Source organism: Penicillium maclennaniae, assembly GCF_028827695.1.
Source record: "Penicillium maclennaniae strain IBT 15551 chromosome Unknown utg000001l:1.0-3280838.0:1.0-3283122.0, whole genome shotgun sequence".
NCBI classification, from domain to species: domain Eukaryota; kingdom Fungi; phylum Ascomycota; class Eurotiomycetes; order Eurotiales; family Aspergillaceae; genus Penicillium; species Penicillium maclennaniae.
The window spans coordinates 2,188,850-2,205,157 of record NW_026623213.1 but is presented as its reverse complement, the minus strand read 5'-3'; the positions used below and the strand labels follow the sequence as shown (position 1 = coordinate 2,205,157).

Below are 16,308 nucleotides of genomic sequence, written 5' to 3'. Positions count from 1 at the left end.
TTCATTCCTGAGTAGTTCGTGCCCTAATCAATGTGTGACCCTTGATATAAATTGTTCATGTTGCTGACGTGGGTGCCAGGCCTAGGTGCGCTCAGGCAGCTGACGACGGTTGAGAGAGATCAGCCCCACTAGGGGACGATCCGGCGCGTTTAGCTGCGAATGCTGAAATCATCAGCTACGAAAAGCAGAATAGGGCGCTCCAGAGTTTCGGAACAACGATCTTTGGGAACATATAGAGTCTACATGTTGATGCTCCTGCTCGACCTGCACAGACGTCTGCGATTTTCGATCACTTGCACATATGTACAAAGCACCGCCACTAGTTCGACAGGAATCCTGTCGATTGTTTCTGGATTTTTTAGGTCTGAAGAATCGAAGGATCTTGCGAGCCTAAAACTTTCGCAAGAACTCGCCTAGTTCTACTCTCTTTTGTCAATTCTCTTTTGTCCAAGGCTCTTCGCAGCATATTTGGATTGTATTCTTAATATACTCCAAAGATGCCTCGATGAAGTATGTGCTTTATGCGACCGTCAAAATAGGTGATTGCATCTTTGTGGGGATTCGAAAGGAATCATGGAAGGGCAAGTGGCTTCACATCGTGAGAGCTGCCATCATGTAGGCATCCGATATAAGCACACCCGAGGGGCCCGGGTGTAAAGCATGCAATTTCCCCCAGTATCGGCTCTTTTTACCACGGCCGAGTCATTCACCGAAAGGTCATTTGGGCCGCACTGTAGCAATTTCTTCTCTTTTCATTGAGCCTGATGAGGAACCCCGGCCATTCTCGATTTAGAAGTTTACTGTCTAGACCCGTAAGACTATCCTTTTCGTGCGATGTCTATCCCAAGATTCCGTCCAGTTTCCCGACATCAAACCCCATGCCCCGGCACTCGGTATCGGACTAAGAAATGACTGGACGGTCAAGGTCCAGTCGGCTCATATCACCGATGCTTCATCGTATCGGCATGTATTCTGGCCAAATGTTCACCGACAACTGCCCGAGCCTCAGGGGCAACGTGATGTGTAGATCCCCCAGAAACCGGCGAAAGGTAGGAGTTAGACTCACATGACTGTGACTTGGCTCGGAGATAGTGCGAGACTCAAACCGCTAGGCCCTAGGGGGTACTTTTGGATCTGAGTGTTCAAAGTTCTGGCTAGCCGTGGACCTTGGCATTATTGGCGTTATTCGGCGAGAGTCCGGGGTAGCTGAGCTCTGGCATGCGTAGTCAACAATATCTGGCATCGAGCTAGGTTCATCCGTTGCAACACTTTCCGCCTTCGAATCGTGCATGTGCATCGATTAACAAGTCATAATTACTGCGGTCAAACACCGACTCATCAGGGACCATGAAAGGTGAAGCGTGAAGAGTGATGTCTAGAGGACGGCTTCGGGAACAAGTTTCCTAGTGTACCCAAGCTTTGCCTAGTCAAGCCAGAATACCAGACAAAGCAGGAGCCGTGAGCCGTGAGCCATGAGCCATGAGTTACGAGCCACGCGCGGGGGAACGAAGTCAAAAAGGTCTCGCGTGAAACTCAGAGGTCCACGGCTGATCCTTTCACCCCCCGGAGTTGCTCCGACTGATGCCCGGAGAACCCTGATTGCACCGCTGACTCGAGAGGGGACCCCATGGGGGATGTCCAGAAAACAAGAGCTAGCTGCCGAAGAGGGGATAGCGAGAGGACCCATCACCCCGGATTAAGGGCGCAAAACCTAGGGCCCATCGGTGCCACCCCCACGGTGGAGGCCTTTATCGGCCCAAATCCGCCTATCATGGTCCTGTATCGCTCATGGCACCATCAAGCCTCGTGAATCCCCGCATTTTGCAGTCTATCCACCACTTTAGTGGGTAGCTCCACGCGGGTCCTCCCCCACGCTCTCCTCCAGAATCAACCGGGTAAACACAGTTGGGGGAGGCATCTGGAGAAATAGTCCCATACCGGTCCTAGTCGTCCTGCAAGACTTGTAACATGACCTGCCCAATCTGTCACGCTCCCTTGGCGTTGCAGCACATAAAGTGCCGACCCCCGTCCCTGCGGAGTATTCTCACATTCCATCCCCCTTTTCTCTCACTGCTGCACCTGGTCCCTTCCATTTCCAGCACCAGCACCAGCACCAGCACCAGACCAGCACCAGACCAGCACCAGCATCGGCATCAACAAGATGGTAGACCACGACCATACCATCGCTGATAGCGACATGATGGGGGAGAAGGCGGGAATGTCGCACGAGGAAGTAGTCCATCTGACACAGTTGACCGAGGAAGAAAAAGTCCTTGAGAAGAAGCTGCGGCGTCGCATTGATTCATTGATCATGCCCCTGGTGGTGCTTGTTTACCTGCTCAACTATATTGATCGGTGAGTGATGAAGTGGTTCGACAATTGAGCGCTGAGCGCCAGTCTGACTGTTTCTGATAAGCAACAATTATGCCGCGGCCAAACTTCAGGGTCTCACGGAAGATCTCAATTTGACCGACACCCAGTACCAAACCGGCCTCTCGATTCTCTTCGTCGCATACATCCTTATGCAAGTGCCGAGTAACCTAATGCTGAACTATATGGGCCGCCCGTCCCTATACCTCGGTTTCTTCGTGACCGCTTGGGGATTGGTCTCGGCTGTAACTTCCCAGGCAAAGTCCTACGGCGGCATTGTAGCTTGTCGTTTCTTCCTCGGTTTTGTCGGTAAGTCGGCATCGGCTTGAATTGTTCGAGCCCTTTCACTAACACCGGTAACTTACACAGAGGCCCCTTTCTTCGCCGGCGTTCTATTTTACCTGTCCAAGTGGTACACCAAGAGAGAATTGGCCTTCCGGATGTCTATTTTCTACTCCGGCTCCCTGGTCAGCGGCGCCTTCGGAAATCTCATCGCAGCGGGCATACTGAACGGCTTGGCGGGAAAACGTGGCATGGATGCCTGGCAGTGGCTCTACATCATTGAAGGCAGCATCACTGTTTTCGTCGGAATTGTGATCTGCTTCGTCCTTCCCGATTTCCCAGAGACATGGAAGCTCCTATCCCCCGAAATGCGAAAGATTGCCGAGCGACGTCTGGCTATCGATGCCGCAGAAGCCGACGTAGACGAGAAAGGCGGCATGAGTCAGATCCAGGGCCTGAAGCTTGCCTTGACTGACATCAAGACCTATGTTCTTGCCCTTGGATACATGTGCATCACCGGTGCAGCTGGTTTCCAGAATTTCTTCCCGACACTCACCGCGACACTGGGTTACAGTAAAACGATCTCGCTGTTGCTGTGCGCCCCGCCATATGTGTTCATGGTCATCTACAGTCTATTACATTCGTGGATCTCGGATAGAGTGGGGATTCGATTCTGGTTCTTCGCCTATCCAGTCATTCCTACCATTGTTGGCTTCGTCATCTTTATTACGACGGACAGCTTCGGCCCTCGCTACTTCTCCTTGTTCTTGATGGTTTTCGTGTTCGCCCAGAACGGCACCCTCTATTCCTGGATCGCTAATGCGCTGCCTCGCCCGCCTGCCAAGCGTGCTGCCGCTTATGCCTTTATCAACTCTATTGGTAACTCGGCAAGTATCTGGACTCCTTACACCTATCTTGCGAGCGAGAAGCCCAAGTATTATACTGCTATGTATGTCTGCATTGGCCTACAGGTGCTGGGTTTGCTTTGTGGTGCTTTCATGTACTTCAACCTGCGTATGCTCAACAAGCGACAGGAACGCTTGGAGAATGAGGATATTCAGCTCACAGAGAAGGAGCTCCGACGGCTGCACCTGACGGCAGAGACCGAGGGAATCGATATCGCTGCTGCGCGGCGGTTGCAAAAGGGATTCCGCTTCGTGCTGTAATTTTCTTACTCTGCCAATGAGGCATTTATTTCCAATATGATTTCATGACCATGTGTTTTGTTTCATCTTTCTAATAAATCTGCCGCGTAGAATTGCAAATTAAGAACGCTGCATGATGAACTCGAACCATCGGGGTCTCCCACATGGCAAGGGTACAAAGCCGTGCACTGTCTCATGTCTCCCATGTTGAAACCAAAGTCAACAGAGTAACGCGACCCCGTGCGGGGAAACAAGATCATCGTAGGGGCGAGACAATGAGCTGACCACTTAGGGCCAATGCACGCGGGGAAGAGCACCCATTCAAGTCTGGGCTGCCCTAGATCATGAATGATAGCATTTCATGCATTATGTTCTGCTTGTAGGGAAAATCTTTCAACTTACCTCGACTTGAACCACTTTCCCCGAATCCGGGTCAGGAACGGGGCCTGCCAGGGCGCGCATCATACATTGACTTTGCCCCCTCTCCGCAATGCCCCCCCCCCCAACCCTGTCACTCAACCATGCAGGCTTTCTCACCGGTGAAAGAGATTCTCGCATCTCCATTTATTCTTCAATAGCTCTCCACATCATCTTCAATCATGGGAGAAGGCGATACTGGTGCGCCGAAGCCGCGCGGTTTTCTCGATGGGTGAGTGCCTCTCCTATTGATTGTGTGACGTCACTAACCCCGGTGTCAGAAAAGGACGCGTTCACCCAACGCGGGCAGCACTGGAGGGGATGTACATCAAAGAGCAGGAGATGAAGAAGTGTGTATTTATCTCTTGAATGGTTTGGTTTTGATGCTTATATTCTGGCAGAATGAAAGCTCTCCGCGAGAAGCAGGAAGAGTCACAGAAGCATATGGAGGAGCATGATAAGCATCTGTACGGACATCGTTCTTAACTAATGAAAGCGCAAAGAACACTTCGGTCATAAATGCTGACTTTTTTCACAGAGAAGAAGATGCGAAGACTCCGGGCGGCGAACGGGGTTAATCTTCAAGTCTGTTGTGTGCGGCGACGTGGGTCATCGACAAAACACTAGTCCTGATTGACCAAGCGACTATGCGATCATGAGCTTCACTGTATTCTTGACTTGAACTTGATTATATTATTAAATACCGCAATTTGAACACAAATGCTAATGTGAATTTTTTCTGTATTCCATCCGCACTCACACCTGGTTTTTGACCACACTTTTTCAGCCCTATATCTTCGCCTGCCATCGCCATCGATAGCTCAGACAAGACCATCTTGCCATGACAAACATCCCCAAGGCAACGATCAAAACACTTCCCAAGTATGCCACCATGGCCTGCTTGCCGACCTGCTCGAGCATCTCGCCACCAATCGGTATACAAATGAGAGTCCTTTCCCAGGCATTAGAATCAGCCACGAAAGAATGTCTTGGAACGGAAGAACAGGAGAACAACTCACGCAAAGCTGACACAAGAGTAGCAAATGCCGAAGCGGCCACCAACCTCGCTAGCTTTGGATATCTGCCCAATGCAGGCTGGCGCTAAACTCAAGAACGAGCCTGACGCCAGTCCGAAGATTGCGCTGAACATGTAGAGCCCGGGTAGTGTATCTCCAAATGGTAACCAAATGGCGAATATTGCAATCACGCCAAGGCAGATGAGCCCTGTTTGCGTATTGATCCGGCCATATCTATCGGCGATGCCTCCGGCCACTAGTCGACCGAGGGTGGAGAACCTGCAAGCATTAGGATCAGAGACACAGATCTGCGAAATAGAGAGCGGCCCATACACGTTGAGAGTTGACAATAGAATGATACTGGTAGGGGTACTAAATCCCTGCATCACCACATAGGTAGGATACAAGCCCAGGCCAGCGAAAACCTCCAGTTCCAAGCCTGCTAACCAATTAGCATGCCACTTTCGCCTCAGCGCCAATTACACTCACTGAAAGTCCCAATCGTCAACCAAGTGAACCTCGCGTCTTGAAAAGCCCTGAGATTAATAGTCGACCTACTCCTCCCCCTCGGTAACCTCGATCTCACCAATGAAATCCCCAACCCACACATCACAGCAACTATTAAAGCCAACATTCGAATGGCCCACTTGTACCCAAGCCGGGTGAACGCAACTCTCAAAACAAGGGGAAACATAACACCGCCAAGCCCCGCCCCAGCCATCGCCGTCCCCATCGCCATCCCAACCTTCCGATCAAACCACTGCGGCACAGCAGCCATCGCAGCCGTACTCAACAACGCAGCCCCCGTACCCGTGAGCACACCAAGCGTCAACATAAAATGCCAATAAAGGGTACACTCTGCCAACAGCAATAATCCAGCAACATAACACCCTGTTCCAGCGATGAGGATGCCAGTAGGTCCATACCGGTCGAAGATAGGGCCGATCTGGACGCTAAGAACAAGTCCGAAGAATGTGAATAACCCCGGGATCCAGCCTATGGCACTGGTGGAGTACGTTGAGAGCTGGTGTGTTGCGAAATAGCTTTGAAGTACTCCGGTCGAGTTCATCATTCCGTAGCTTGCCATAAGGAGGAAGAAAGATCCTGCTATGACGAGCCAGGAGCGGGTCCCGCCGTCGGGGAATGTGTCCTCGGGTCCAGGGTCGCGGATGTGCGTTGTGTGGGTTGTTATGGCGGACATTTGGGCCCGGGGCTCGATTATTTCGAAGAATGATTCGGGTCTTGCATTGCTATGATCATTGTGGTGATCGAGACTTGTGAGGGAACTAGAGAGGGTGCTTGGACCGGATTCATCTGGGTAGTCTGGGGTTGGGCATGGTTGATCTGAGATGAATGGGTTCGGTTTAGTTTCGGCCGCCATAGTAACTTCAGATTTTTTCCGACGAGGTGGTAGTGAGGGAGCTAGTTATGCGAGGGTAGGGTTCAAGTACGTTGGCTTTATCTCATCTTCGGCTTCGATCCCGATGCGTCGAGCTTCAATGACTCATTGATGAAGATGCGTTGAACGGAGCAAGGGCACTGAAACTATAAGCCAGTCTACTCACTTTACTTAGGTAGGTAAAGGTGCAAATGAAATTATGGGGGTGGGCCATTGGGATCTGCGTCCCAGGATGGATATCATTCGCGAGGTCGCTGGTTTTGTCGGGATGGTCATCCGATCTTTTCGAGGCCGGTAGAGCAGCGAATTCGGTATTGTATTTTCGCTAATACATAAACGTATTCGTACTAGAATCCCTCACTTTCTTCAATCAACAATCAAAGACGACTTTTAAACTTGACAGATAAGCATCCTGTTCCCTGTACCTATTAATGTGGAGCCGTAGCCCTCAAAAGTACCCCGCGCTCACTAGTGGTGCTAGTATATTTGGAACCCTTGATGATGTGCAGAATCATTGATTTAATATACTACGCGAACATTGCTCGTAGATCCACTGCTGTCACATAATAGCCAATGGTCTCTAGTCGTGGCTTGCGGTTGACGTGACATGCATTTTCCGACCATTATAGAGCAATTTTGTCTCGCCGGCACTATATTTGATGCAGGAGCGCGAGTGATGGCATAAATCCTCCTAAAGAGAAAAGGAAAGAAAAAGAAAAAGCCACTTCAAAGGCTTTTCTGTCGTCCAAGATTGGCCCATTGGTGGCTCTGCATGTGCCTCGTGTCGCTGTGAATGTCAACATCGAGCGACTCGCACCTTGGTGTGACAGCTTGAACGATCATATTCTATCATCGGATCATAGAAGAGTGAGCAAGGCATTATCTGCTCATTCATCCAAATTCTTAATTGACTTTCGACCAGGTTTCAAATAGGAGTGCGGTCATTGTGCATCAGTGGGAAGGTGGTCTGATCGGGTGGCAAAATCCGCGCGCCCAAAGATCCCGACTTTTTCCCTTGCGACCAGCAAATCAACCAGCAATAATGGTATGTCATGCGATGAATGAGTTACCTCAGTATGGTTTGATCCGAATCATTTTTTGCAATGTCATGTGTCTGTAGATTCCGATATAACATATTTTACTTCCCAGACCATGCTACACAAGGGACAATCACCGTTCGAAAACCTCCTTGGTTTCCCAATTCCTCCACAATGCAGTGCGGTACCAGAGTCTTCACCAGAAGCATTACTCCCGCTTTACCAAATCGAGGCCGCAGCCAGCTCCGTGTTGTCAACACCACTCCAGTCAAACCTCAACCCTCATACAATCCTTCACCTGATTCCGGCGAACTTGCATATCACCTGTGCGAGCTATCCTTGAAAAAAATGCAAAAGGAGGCGCGAGCCCATGAGCCTGATCTGCGACACTTTGTCGCCTGCAACTCCATGCAGCGTCTTGCGTATCAAGATCTTTTACATCGCCTTGAACTCCTACACCGGGCTGGGATCCAACCACTACCCCTTCTTCCTGGAGTGGAGGACATGTCCGATGACGAAGAGATGTGGGACATGAGGACCCTTGAGCTGGCTGTCTCTGATCTAGAAAGAGCGAGTAGGAAGGGTGAAATTGCTCGTATGATATGCTATGAACAGATCAAGGAAATGTGACATGAGATACCCTGTTCTCTTTGAGACGCTGTTCTACGAATTTTGAATTTCACTGCACCTTTAGCATAATGCATTTGGAGAAGCCATTCAGGCTTGCATTCCTTGGGAAAGTTTTGACACCATGAATTGTTGGGTGATTACTGTGCTCTCACTTAGTGCTTCACTTTGACATCAAATCTCACCTACGAACACTGACAGACCAAATACCGCATTCTACAATTGCATTGCGCCCACATTGCAATCGCTTGAGATAACCCCTCTTTGTATTTCGGCGACGAAGGCCTCCGACATCTACTAGTGCAAGGGTCGGTACCTCAATAGTCGTGTCCTTTGTCTAGATCGTACCTGCGTCGCAAATACATTGATACTCACTGTACTAGCATCAGGCGCCACCACTGCTCCCCTTGACACGGTGTATATCCTGAAGATAAGTCCTGAAGAGCACCGGTGCTGTGAGTTACTTTTTAAAGTCCTGCTCTTATCCACAGAAAGAATCTAAGATGTACCCATATCTTTTTGGATTGCCCACGCGCTTCTTACCCCCTGTCTTGTTCACTACTTATCATCTACATCTTGACCAATACCCGACAGTTCCGTTCCCAAAAAAAAACGATTCATTTTCCGTGACATCTCCGATCTCACCAAATCGGCACCCATTCGCAAAGACGCTCAAGTCTTTTTTGTCTGCACCTTTACACCCGCTCATCTACCCAGCTCAAGTCCCAGTCCAACATCCCGACAACGGTCTCCCAATCTCCGACAAGATTGTTGATTGGTTTTGGCTCCCGCAATATTTAGTGACTTTAAAACCTGACATCGTGCTACAAGCAATTACGCTCATGCATACCCAGTTTTAACGTTGAAGGGCACTCCCAGAAGGCTGCCAATACTCTATAGGAAAGCACGATTGTCTTGCCTACTCTCTCACTGACAATACCGACCAATGAATGTTTCTCAAGTCATCCTCACTCATTGCCTCTAACCTGGTTTGATCTTCTAGAGAAGGCGCCCAATATTCCAATCATCCGATCGTTCTCACCATTTCTGTGGGTCACATTTGGCGCGGTGTTTGTTTGATTCACGGTCGATCCGTGCTAATTTTGCCCAGATCAACATCCTTGCTGCGATTGTATCCACATACAATCCAGTATACTTGACGACTACTGAAAGTCTGCATTTGTTAACAATTTCATCCGATCTCCACGATACCATACTTGGATCCAGATCATGGAGCAGCGCAGGTGTCGTCAATGCCTCCAAGTACTACCCATCCAGGAGTTTCTGAGCTTAAGTAGCTCAGGATATATTGTTCAGGCATGTCTCCAGTGCCGCTTAAGATATAGAGAGGCAGGTACCCCAGTTCTATCACTTCTATACATCATGCAAATCATTATTGGTGACTAATTGGACGACAGCGGCGAGGTCAACGACGGTTGCAAAACAAAGCTCTCTGGGAGAGGTTCGATACTCTCCAGCAGCAAATGCCACAGCTTGCGAATTACCTCTGCAGAGATTACCCGAACCCCACAATGCCGCAGATGCTAAACCTCTTGAGACCGATGATGGAATCAAGCGCCTTGGGATCACAGATCCCTGACACCATTTCTACCTTGGCAGGTACCCCCTTCAATACTCTACAACAGCCGCTTGCGCAGCGACCTCATTACCCCTACGGCCATAGTTATCCCGAATCAATGATTCCAGCGATGTCGGATCCGCAGAGACGCTCGACTGAATCGACCGTCTTGGGGTCACAGATCACCGATACCGCTTCCCACTTCACAATGGATACTGGCATCACCGCTCCTCCTCTTTCTCGTCCTCGTTCACCAACAGGGTCCCTTGCATCGAATGACCGCAAAGAGGAAATGAGCGTCCGGTCAGCGGACGACCCTGAATTCTTCCGATGTGTCCACTGTAGTTTCGATCGCAGCGTGAGACTGGAATATGACGGAATCTGCGTATACTGTCTAGAGCCGAAGCAAGAATGGTGTTTCAAAGGTAGGCATGAAGCCGACGAGGCCGCATTCAAAGGCAGGACGGGAACGCATCATATGTACTGTGAGAAGTGCCGGGGTGAGAAGGAGGACGAAGAAGTGGAGGGGGAACAGAGCGGGGAGGAACTGAAAGACGATGAACAATAGGGAGTCGGAAATGAGGAGGGCAACCAGAAGCTAAAGAAGAAGGATGAGAGCAAGGAGAGTAGTGGCAGCAGCATTGGTGAGGAAAGCAATGATAGCGAGAGATCCTTACAAGGGACTCAAGTGTAGATAGTCGAGACGGCTAAAAATAACAAAAAAGGGGACTGTAGCCCTGAAAGCAATAAAAAAAAAAGGAAGGATTCGAAATATAGAGTCTGATTAGCCGTTCAAACCAAAAAATGTAGAGCCGGCATTTTTGGCTATGTGCAGCGGAGATTGGAGGCGCGAATGAATGGAGCCAACAGAGAGCCAAGTCTTCACTCGGAAATAAGACAGCGCACTCCCGATCTGGCTGATACACCGATACACCGAGTAGACAAGCCGATTGAGCCCTATAAGCGGACATGAATATGTTATTTGTCCGGGAAAGATTATTAAACAATTACCACAACTCCTACGAAAGATTATTCAACAATTACTACAACTCCTAAGAAAGATGATTCCACATTTACTACAACTCCCAAAAGGGCATCTTCGAGAAAGGACCAACGGGATATCTCCAAAGATCTAGAACAGGATGTCCTGCAATATATTTAGGAAGACGGTCAGGAAGACATTCAGGACTGAAATAAGATGTTCTGGGCCATTGGCAATATCTCTAGGATCGATCGGGATGGCGCTCTTATCTCCGAATCTGACGCCGTCTATGATTATACGGGTGCCCGTGAGTCGGGGGGATTGAAGGTCCGAAAGCAAACACCGTGGCAGCCGCGTGGGCCCGATGTCCGGCACTCCGCTGACTCAGCGGCATCTGCAAAGGGCCGAGATCGAGATTCGACGAGTCACCTTGGAACTCCTCGGACTCTGGGCCTCGGAAGTCCCATTTCGGGGTCTACGTTCTATTTTATCTAGTGGCTTTCGCGGGGCATTCCAAGTAAGGGACTTTGGGCTCTGTCCAGCGGACTGATCTCATCAGATCCATGCATTGAACAGAGGATACACCAGGCACCAGGTCACATTGGATCTCAGGTTGAAAGACACTTAGATGACTCAGCGGAAGGAAGCTGTTCATTCCTTCCGTGGATCGTCCGAAGCTCCACATCGTCTTTGGTTCGCAGAGATTCTGGCCCGTTACGTGGGTCATCCATGGCACCCACGCCATCTCACATGAAATAAAGGGGGTCTGTGAAACGAAATAGTCTATTCGCTATGTGGAAAAAAACCTGAGAATCTCGCCAATGCCCTTATGATGGCTGATTTCAATTGGGCCCGGACGCTCGGGGTAATCCCAAAACCCGTCAGTGAAGAGGCCCCACTGAGGCCGTTCGAGTATTCTAAGCCCAGTATAAAGGATTCAGGCTCCCGCTAATACATTGTGAGGAGAAAATAACACTCCAACACATTTCGACATGGAGGGTGCAACCCATCCCTCGTCCTCCCGGAGAGGGTCGATTGACATCAAGTTTGAAACCGAGAGTGCGGCCACGGTCATGGGCGATGAGACTCCTCGCAAAGACAACAGCCCCGACCCCAGTCAACACAACGACTGGAGCTTGCTATCTCGCGTCCAGGAACAGCATGAGCGAGACTTGGCCTCGGGCTTCAAGCGACAGGAACTGGGCGTCACTTGGCAAAATCTCACAGTCGATGTCATCAGCTCAGAAGCTGCCGTCAATGAAAACGTGTTCTCACAGTTCAATATTCCCCAGCACATCAAGGAGTCGCGCAACAAGCCCCCGCTTCGTACGATTCTGAACAACAGCCATGGTTGCGTCAAGCCGGGCGAGATGCTCCTCGTCCTAGGTCGTCCAGGCTCAGGTTGTACAACTCTCTTGAAGTTGCTTTCAAACCGCCGCGCAGGTTACAAGTCAGTCGCGGGAGATGTGCGATTCGGCTCGCTGACTTCCGATGAGGCCCGCAAGTACCGTGGTCAGATTGTGATGAACACAGAGGAAGAATTATTCTTCCCCACCTTGACGGTCGGTCAGACGATGGACTTTGCGACTCGCCTCAAGGTTCCCTTCAAGCTTCCGAATGGCGTTGAATCCGCCGAAGCCTATCGTCAAGAAACCAAGAAGTTTTTACTTGAGTCAATGAACATCTCTCACACGGAGGACACGAAGGTCGGTAACGAATACGTTCGTGGTGTTTCCGGTGGTGAGCGTAAGCGTGTCTCTATCATCGAATGTCTTGCCACTCGAGGATCTGTTTTCTGTTGGGATAACTCCACTCGAGGACTGGATGCGAGCACTGCCTTGGAATGGACCAAGGCAATTCGCGCCATGACGGATACCCTCGGTCTCTCGACCATTGTTACCCTCTACCAAGCTGGCAATGGAATTTACGACCTCTTTGACAAGGTCCTCGTTCTCGACGAGGGCGAGCAGATCTATTACGGTCCTCGGGCTCAGGCTCGGCCTTTCATGGAGGAGGCTGGCTTTGTCTGCCGTGAAGGATCTAACGTTGCGGATTTCCTCACTGGTATTACCGTGCCCACGGAACGCCGGATTCGCGACGGCTATGAGAACCGCTTCCCCCGCAACAAGGAAGCTCTGCGAGAGGTGTACGACAAATCCGCCATCCATGACCAGATGATCGCCGAGTACGACTACCCGAATACCGAAGAAGCCCGCGAGCGGACCCAGGACTTCAAAGACGGTGTCGCCTTTGAGACGAACAAGCAGCTCCCGAAGAACAGCCCTTTGACCGTCAGCTTTACCGAGCAGGTCAAAGCTTGTGTGTCTCGGCAATACCAGATTATCTGGGGAGACAAAGCCACTTTCATCATCAAGCAAGTCGCTACCTTGGCGCAGGCCTTGATTGCCGGATCCCTGTTCTATAGTGCCCCTGACAACTCAGGTGGTCTGTTTGTCAAGTCCGGTGCTCTCTTTTTCTCATTGCTGTACAACAGTCTACTAGCCATGTCTGAGGTCACCGACTCGTTCCACGGTCGCCCTGTCTTGATTAAGCACAAGAGCTTTGCTTACTTCCATCCCGCGGCTTTCTGCCTTGCGCAAATTGCCGCTGATATCCCTGTGTTGTTGTTCCAGATCAGCATGTTTTCCCTGGTCGTCTACTTCATGGTTGGCCTTACGATGTCGGCTGGAGCATTCTTCACATACTGGATCCTTGTCTTTGCGACCACAATGGTAAGATTTCAGATCACTCCCGAGAGTGTAACACATTGGCTAATATTTCAAACAGTGTATGACTGCCCTATTCCGCGCCATTGGAGCTCTTTTCTCCACCTTCGATGGAGCTTCGAAGGTTTCTGGATTCCTTATCTCCGCACTGATCATGTACACCGGTTACATGATTCAAAAGCCGCAGATGCATCCCTGGCTGGGCTGGATTTTCTGGATCGACCCCCTATCTTATGGCTTTGAGGCTCTTCTCTCCAACGAGTTTCACGAAAAGACAATTCCTTGTGTGGGTACCAACCTCATCCCATCAGGCCCAGGCTATAATGATCCCGCCCACCAGTCTTGCGCTGGTGTCGGCGGTGCCATTCAGGGAAATACCTACGTCACTGGTGATCAGTTCCTGGCCTCGCTCTCCTACAGCCACTCCCACCTGTGGCGCAACTTTGGCATCAACTGGGCGTGGTGGGTGCTCTTCGTAGTTGTCACAATTATCGCTACTTCCAGATGGCAATCCCCCGGCGAGAGCGGAAGCTGTCTCGTCATTCCCCGTGAGCGACTCGAGAAGCACCGCCAGGTTGCCAAGCCCGATGAGGAGTCTCAGATTCAGGAAAAGTCCAAGAGCCTGTCCGATTCTGGTAACGCCGATGAAAACAATATTGACCAACAGCTGGTTCGCAATACATCGGTCTTCACCTGGAAGAACTTGAAGTACACCGTGAAGACTCCCAGTGGCGATCGGGTTTTGCTTGACAATGTTTTTGGCTGGGTGAAGCCGGGTATGCTGGGCGCCTTGATGGGCTCGTCCGGTGCTGGAAAGACCACTCTGCTCGATGTTCTGGCGCAACGCAAGACTGACGGTGTCATTAATGGTTCTATTCTGGTTGATGGCCGTGAGCTCCCCGTTTCGTTCCAGCGCTCTGCTGGATACTGTGAACAGCTTGATGTTCTTGAGCCTTTCGCTACCGTTCGTGAGTCTTTGGAGTTCTCGGCTCTGCTCCGCCAAGCTCGCGATGTTCCTCGCGAGAAGAAGTTGAAGTACGTGGACACTATCATCGATCTTTTGGAGCTTCACGATCTGGCCGACACTTTGATCGGCTATGTTGGTGCTGGTTTGAGTGTTGAGCAGCGTAAGCGTGTCACCATCGGTGTCGAGCTTGTGTCTAAGCCTAGCATTCTGATTTTCCTGGACGAACCCACTTCCGGCCTTGATGGGCAGTCTGCTTACAACACGGTGCGCTTCTTGCGAAAACTAGCCGACGTTGGTCAGGCTGTACTGGTTACCATCCACCAGCCCTCCGCTCAGCTGTTTGCTGAATTCGATACTCTATTGTTGCTCACAAAGGGTGGCAAGACCGTCTACTTCGGTGACATCGGTGATAACGGTCAGACTGTCAAGAGCTACTTTGACCGCTACGGCGCCCCCTGCCCCAGCAACACCAATCCTGCGGAGCATATGATTGACGTCGTCTCTGGACATCTTAGCCAGGGCAAAGACTGGAACCAGGTCTGGCTTGAGTCTCCCGAGCACTCTCGGGCACTCCAGGAACTCGATGAAATTGTTAGCACTGCGGCGTCCAAGCCTCCTGGCACCTTTGACGACGGCCGCGAATTCGCTACTTCTATCGTGGAGCAGACCAAGCTTGTGACCCTTCGCATGAGCACCGCTCTCTTCCGTAACACTGACTACATCAACAACAAGTTCGCTCTTCACATTGGATCCGCTCTCTTCAATGGTTTCTCCTTCTGGATGATCGGGGATAGCGTTGGTGCCATGCAACTGCGCCTTTTCACTATCTTTAACTTCATCTTCGTCGCCCCTGGTGTCATCAACCAGCTGCAACCCTTGTTCCTGGAGCGTCGTGCTATTTACGAACAGCGTGAGAAGAAGTCCAAGATGTACTCTTGGTGGGCGTTCGTGACTGCCCTCGTTGTGTCCGAGATCCCATACCTTTGTATTTGCGCCGTCTTGTACTTTGTTTGCTGGTACTGGACCATTGGTGGAGTCACCACTGCTGACAAGTCCGGCCCGGTCTTCTTCATGATGCTCCTCTACGAGTTCGTTTACACTGGTATTGGTCAGTTCGTTGCAGCCTACGCCCCCAACGCCACCTTTGCCGCTCTGGTCAATCCCTTGATCATCGGTACACTCGTCTCTTTTTGTGGTGTCCTGGTTCCCTATGCCCAGATCCAAGAATTTTGGAGGTACTGGATCTATTGGATGAACCCTTTCAACTATCTCATGGGTGGTCTCCTGGTTTTCAATGTCTGGGACACTGACGTGAACTGCAAGGAAGATGAATTCGCCATCTTCGACCCTGCCAACGGAACCACCTGCGGAGACTACCTAAAGTCTTACATGGAGACCATCGGTTCGCGCATGAACCTGGTCAACCCCCTCGCGACCGAGTCCTGCAAGGTTTGCGAGTACACTCATGGAAGCGATTACCTCTACACCCTCAATCTGAAGGAATACTACTACGGCTGGCGTGATATTGGCATCGTTGCCATTTTCGCTCTGAGCTCGTATGCTTTGGTCTACCTGTTGATGAAGCTGCGGACCAAGGCCTCCAAGAAGGCTGAGTGATCGGATGAAAACATCCTGTTCCTCGAATAGACTATTAGAAGGGGCATTTCGGGGAGTTCTTTCAATTTCAAAGGTTTTAATTAGTCTCTACTTTCATTTACTATTACTCCACATTTACACTGGTATCATACATACATTTCCTAG

General features: G+C 50.5%; 6 protein-coding genes across 6 annotated transcripts; 5 read left to right on the top strand and 1 right to left on the bottom strand.

The window, feature by feature from the left end:
• Positions 1 to 2,161: 2,161 nt before the first annotated feature.
• Positions 2,162 to 3,818, top strand: N7477_000845 (putative MFS transporter; the record flags this gene model as incomplete). Its single annotated transcript, XM_056962508.1, has 3 exons — positions 2,162 to 2,355; positions 2,417 to 2,679; positions 2,740 to 3,818. 3 exons carry the CDS (start codon positions 2,162 to 2,164, stop codon positions 3,816 to 3,818), a joined length of 1,536 nt encoding a protein of 511 aa, XP_056827511.1.
• A 578-nt stretch (positions 3,819 to 4,396) lies between these two features.
• On the top strand, positions 4,397 to 4,792 carry N7477_000844 (ATPase inhibitor; the record flags this gene model as incomplete). The annotated part of the gene is made up of 4 exons (XM_056962507.1): positions 4,397 to 4,446; positions 4,496 to 4,564; positions 4,616 to 4,681; positions 4,753 to 4,792. The coding sequence occupies 4 exons, from the start codon at positions 4,397 to 4,399 to the stop codon at positions 4,790 to 4,792; spliced, it is 225 nt and encodes a 74-aa protein (XP_056827510.1).
• A 211-nt stretch (positions 4,793 to 5,003) lies between these two features.
• N7477_000843 (MFS general substrate transporter) lies at positions 5,004 to 6,611 on the bottom strand (the record flags this gene model as incomplete). The annotated part of the gene is made up of 4 exons (XM_056962506.1): positions 5,004 to 5,166; positions 5,234 to 5,509; positions 5,564 to 5,669; positions 5,720 to 6,611. The coding sequence occupies 4 exons, from the start codon at positions 6,609 to 6,611 to the stop codon at positions 5,004 to 5,006; spliced, it is 1,437 nt and encodes a 478-aa protein (XP_056827509.1).
• Positions 6,612 to 7,840: 1,229 nt separating this feature from the next.
• Positions 7,841 to 8,296, top strand: N7477_000842 (uncharacterized protein; the record flags this gene model as incomplete). Its single annotated transcript, XM_056962505.1, has 1 exon — positions 7,841 to 8,296. One exon carries the CDS (start codon positions 7,841 to 7,843, stop codon positions 8,294 to 8,296), a length of 456 nt encoding a protein of 151 aa, XP_056827508.1.
• A 1,529-nt stretch (positions 8,297 to 9,825) lies between these two features.
• N7477_000841 (uncharacterized protein) lies at positions 9,826 to 10,440 on the top strand (the record flags this gene model as incomplete). Its single annotated transcript, XM_056962504.1, has 1 exon — positions 9,826 to 10,440. The coding sequence occupies one exon, from the start codon at positions 9,826 to 9,828 to the stop codon at positions 10,438 to 10,440; it is 615 nt and encodes a 204-aa protein (XP_056827507.1).
• Positions 10,441 to 11,846: 1,406 nt separating this feature from the next.
• On the top strand, positions 11,847 to 16,164 carry N7477_000840 (putative ABC multidrug transporter; the record flags this gene model as incomplete). Its single annotated transcript, XM_056962503.1, has 2 exons — positions 11,847 to 13,586; positions 13,642 to 16,164. 2 exons carry the CDS (start codon positions 11,847 to 11,849, stop codon positions 16,162 to 16,164), a joined length of 4,263 nt encoding a protein of 1,420 aa, XP_056827506.1.
• Positions 16,165 to 16,308: the final 144 nt, after the last annotated feature.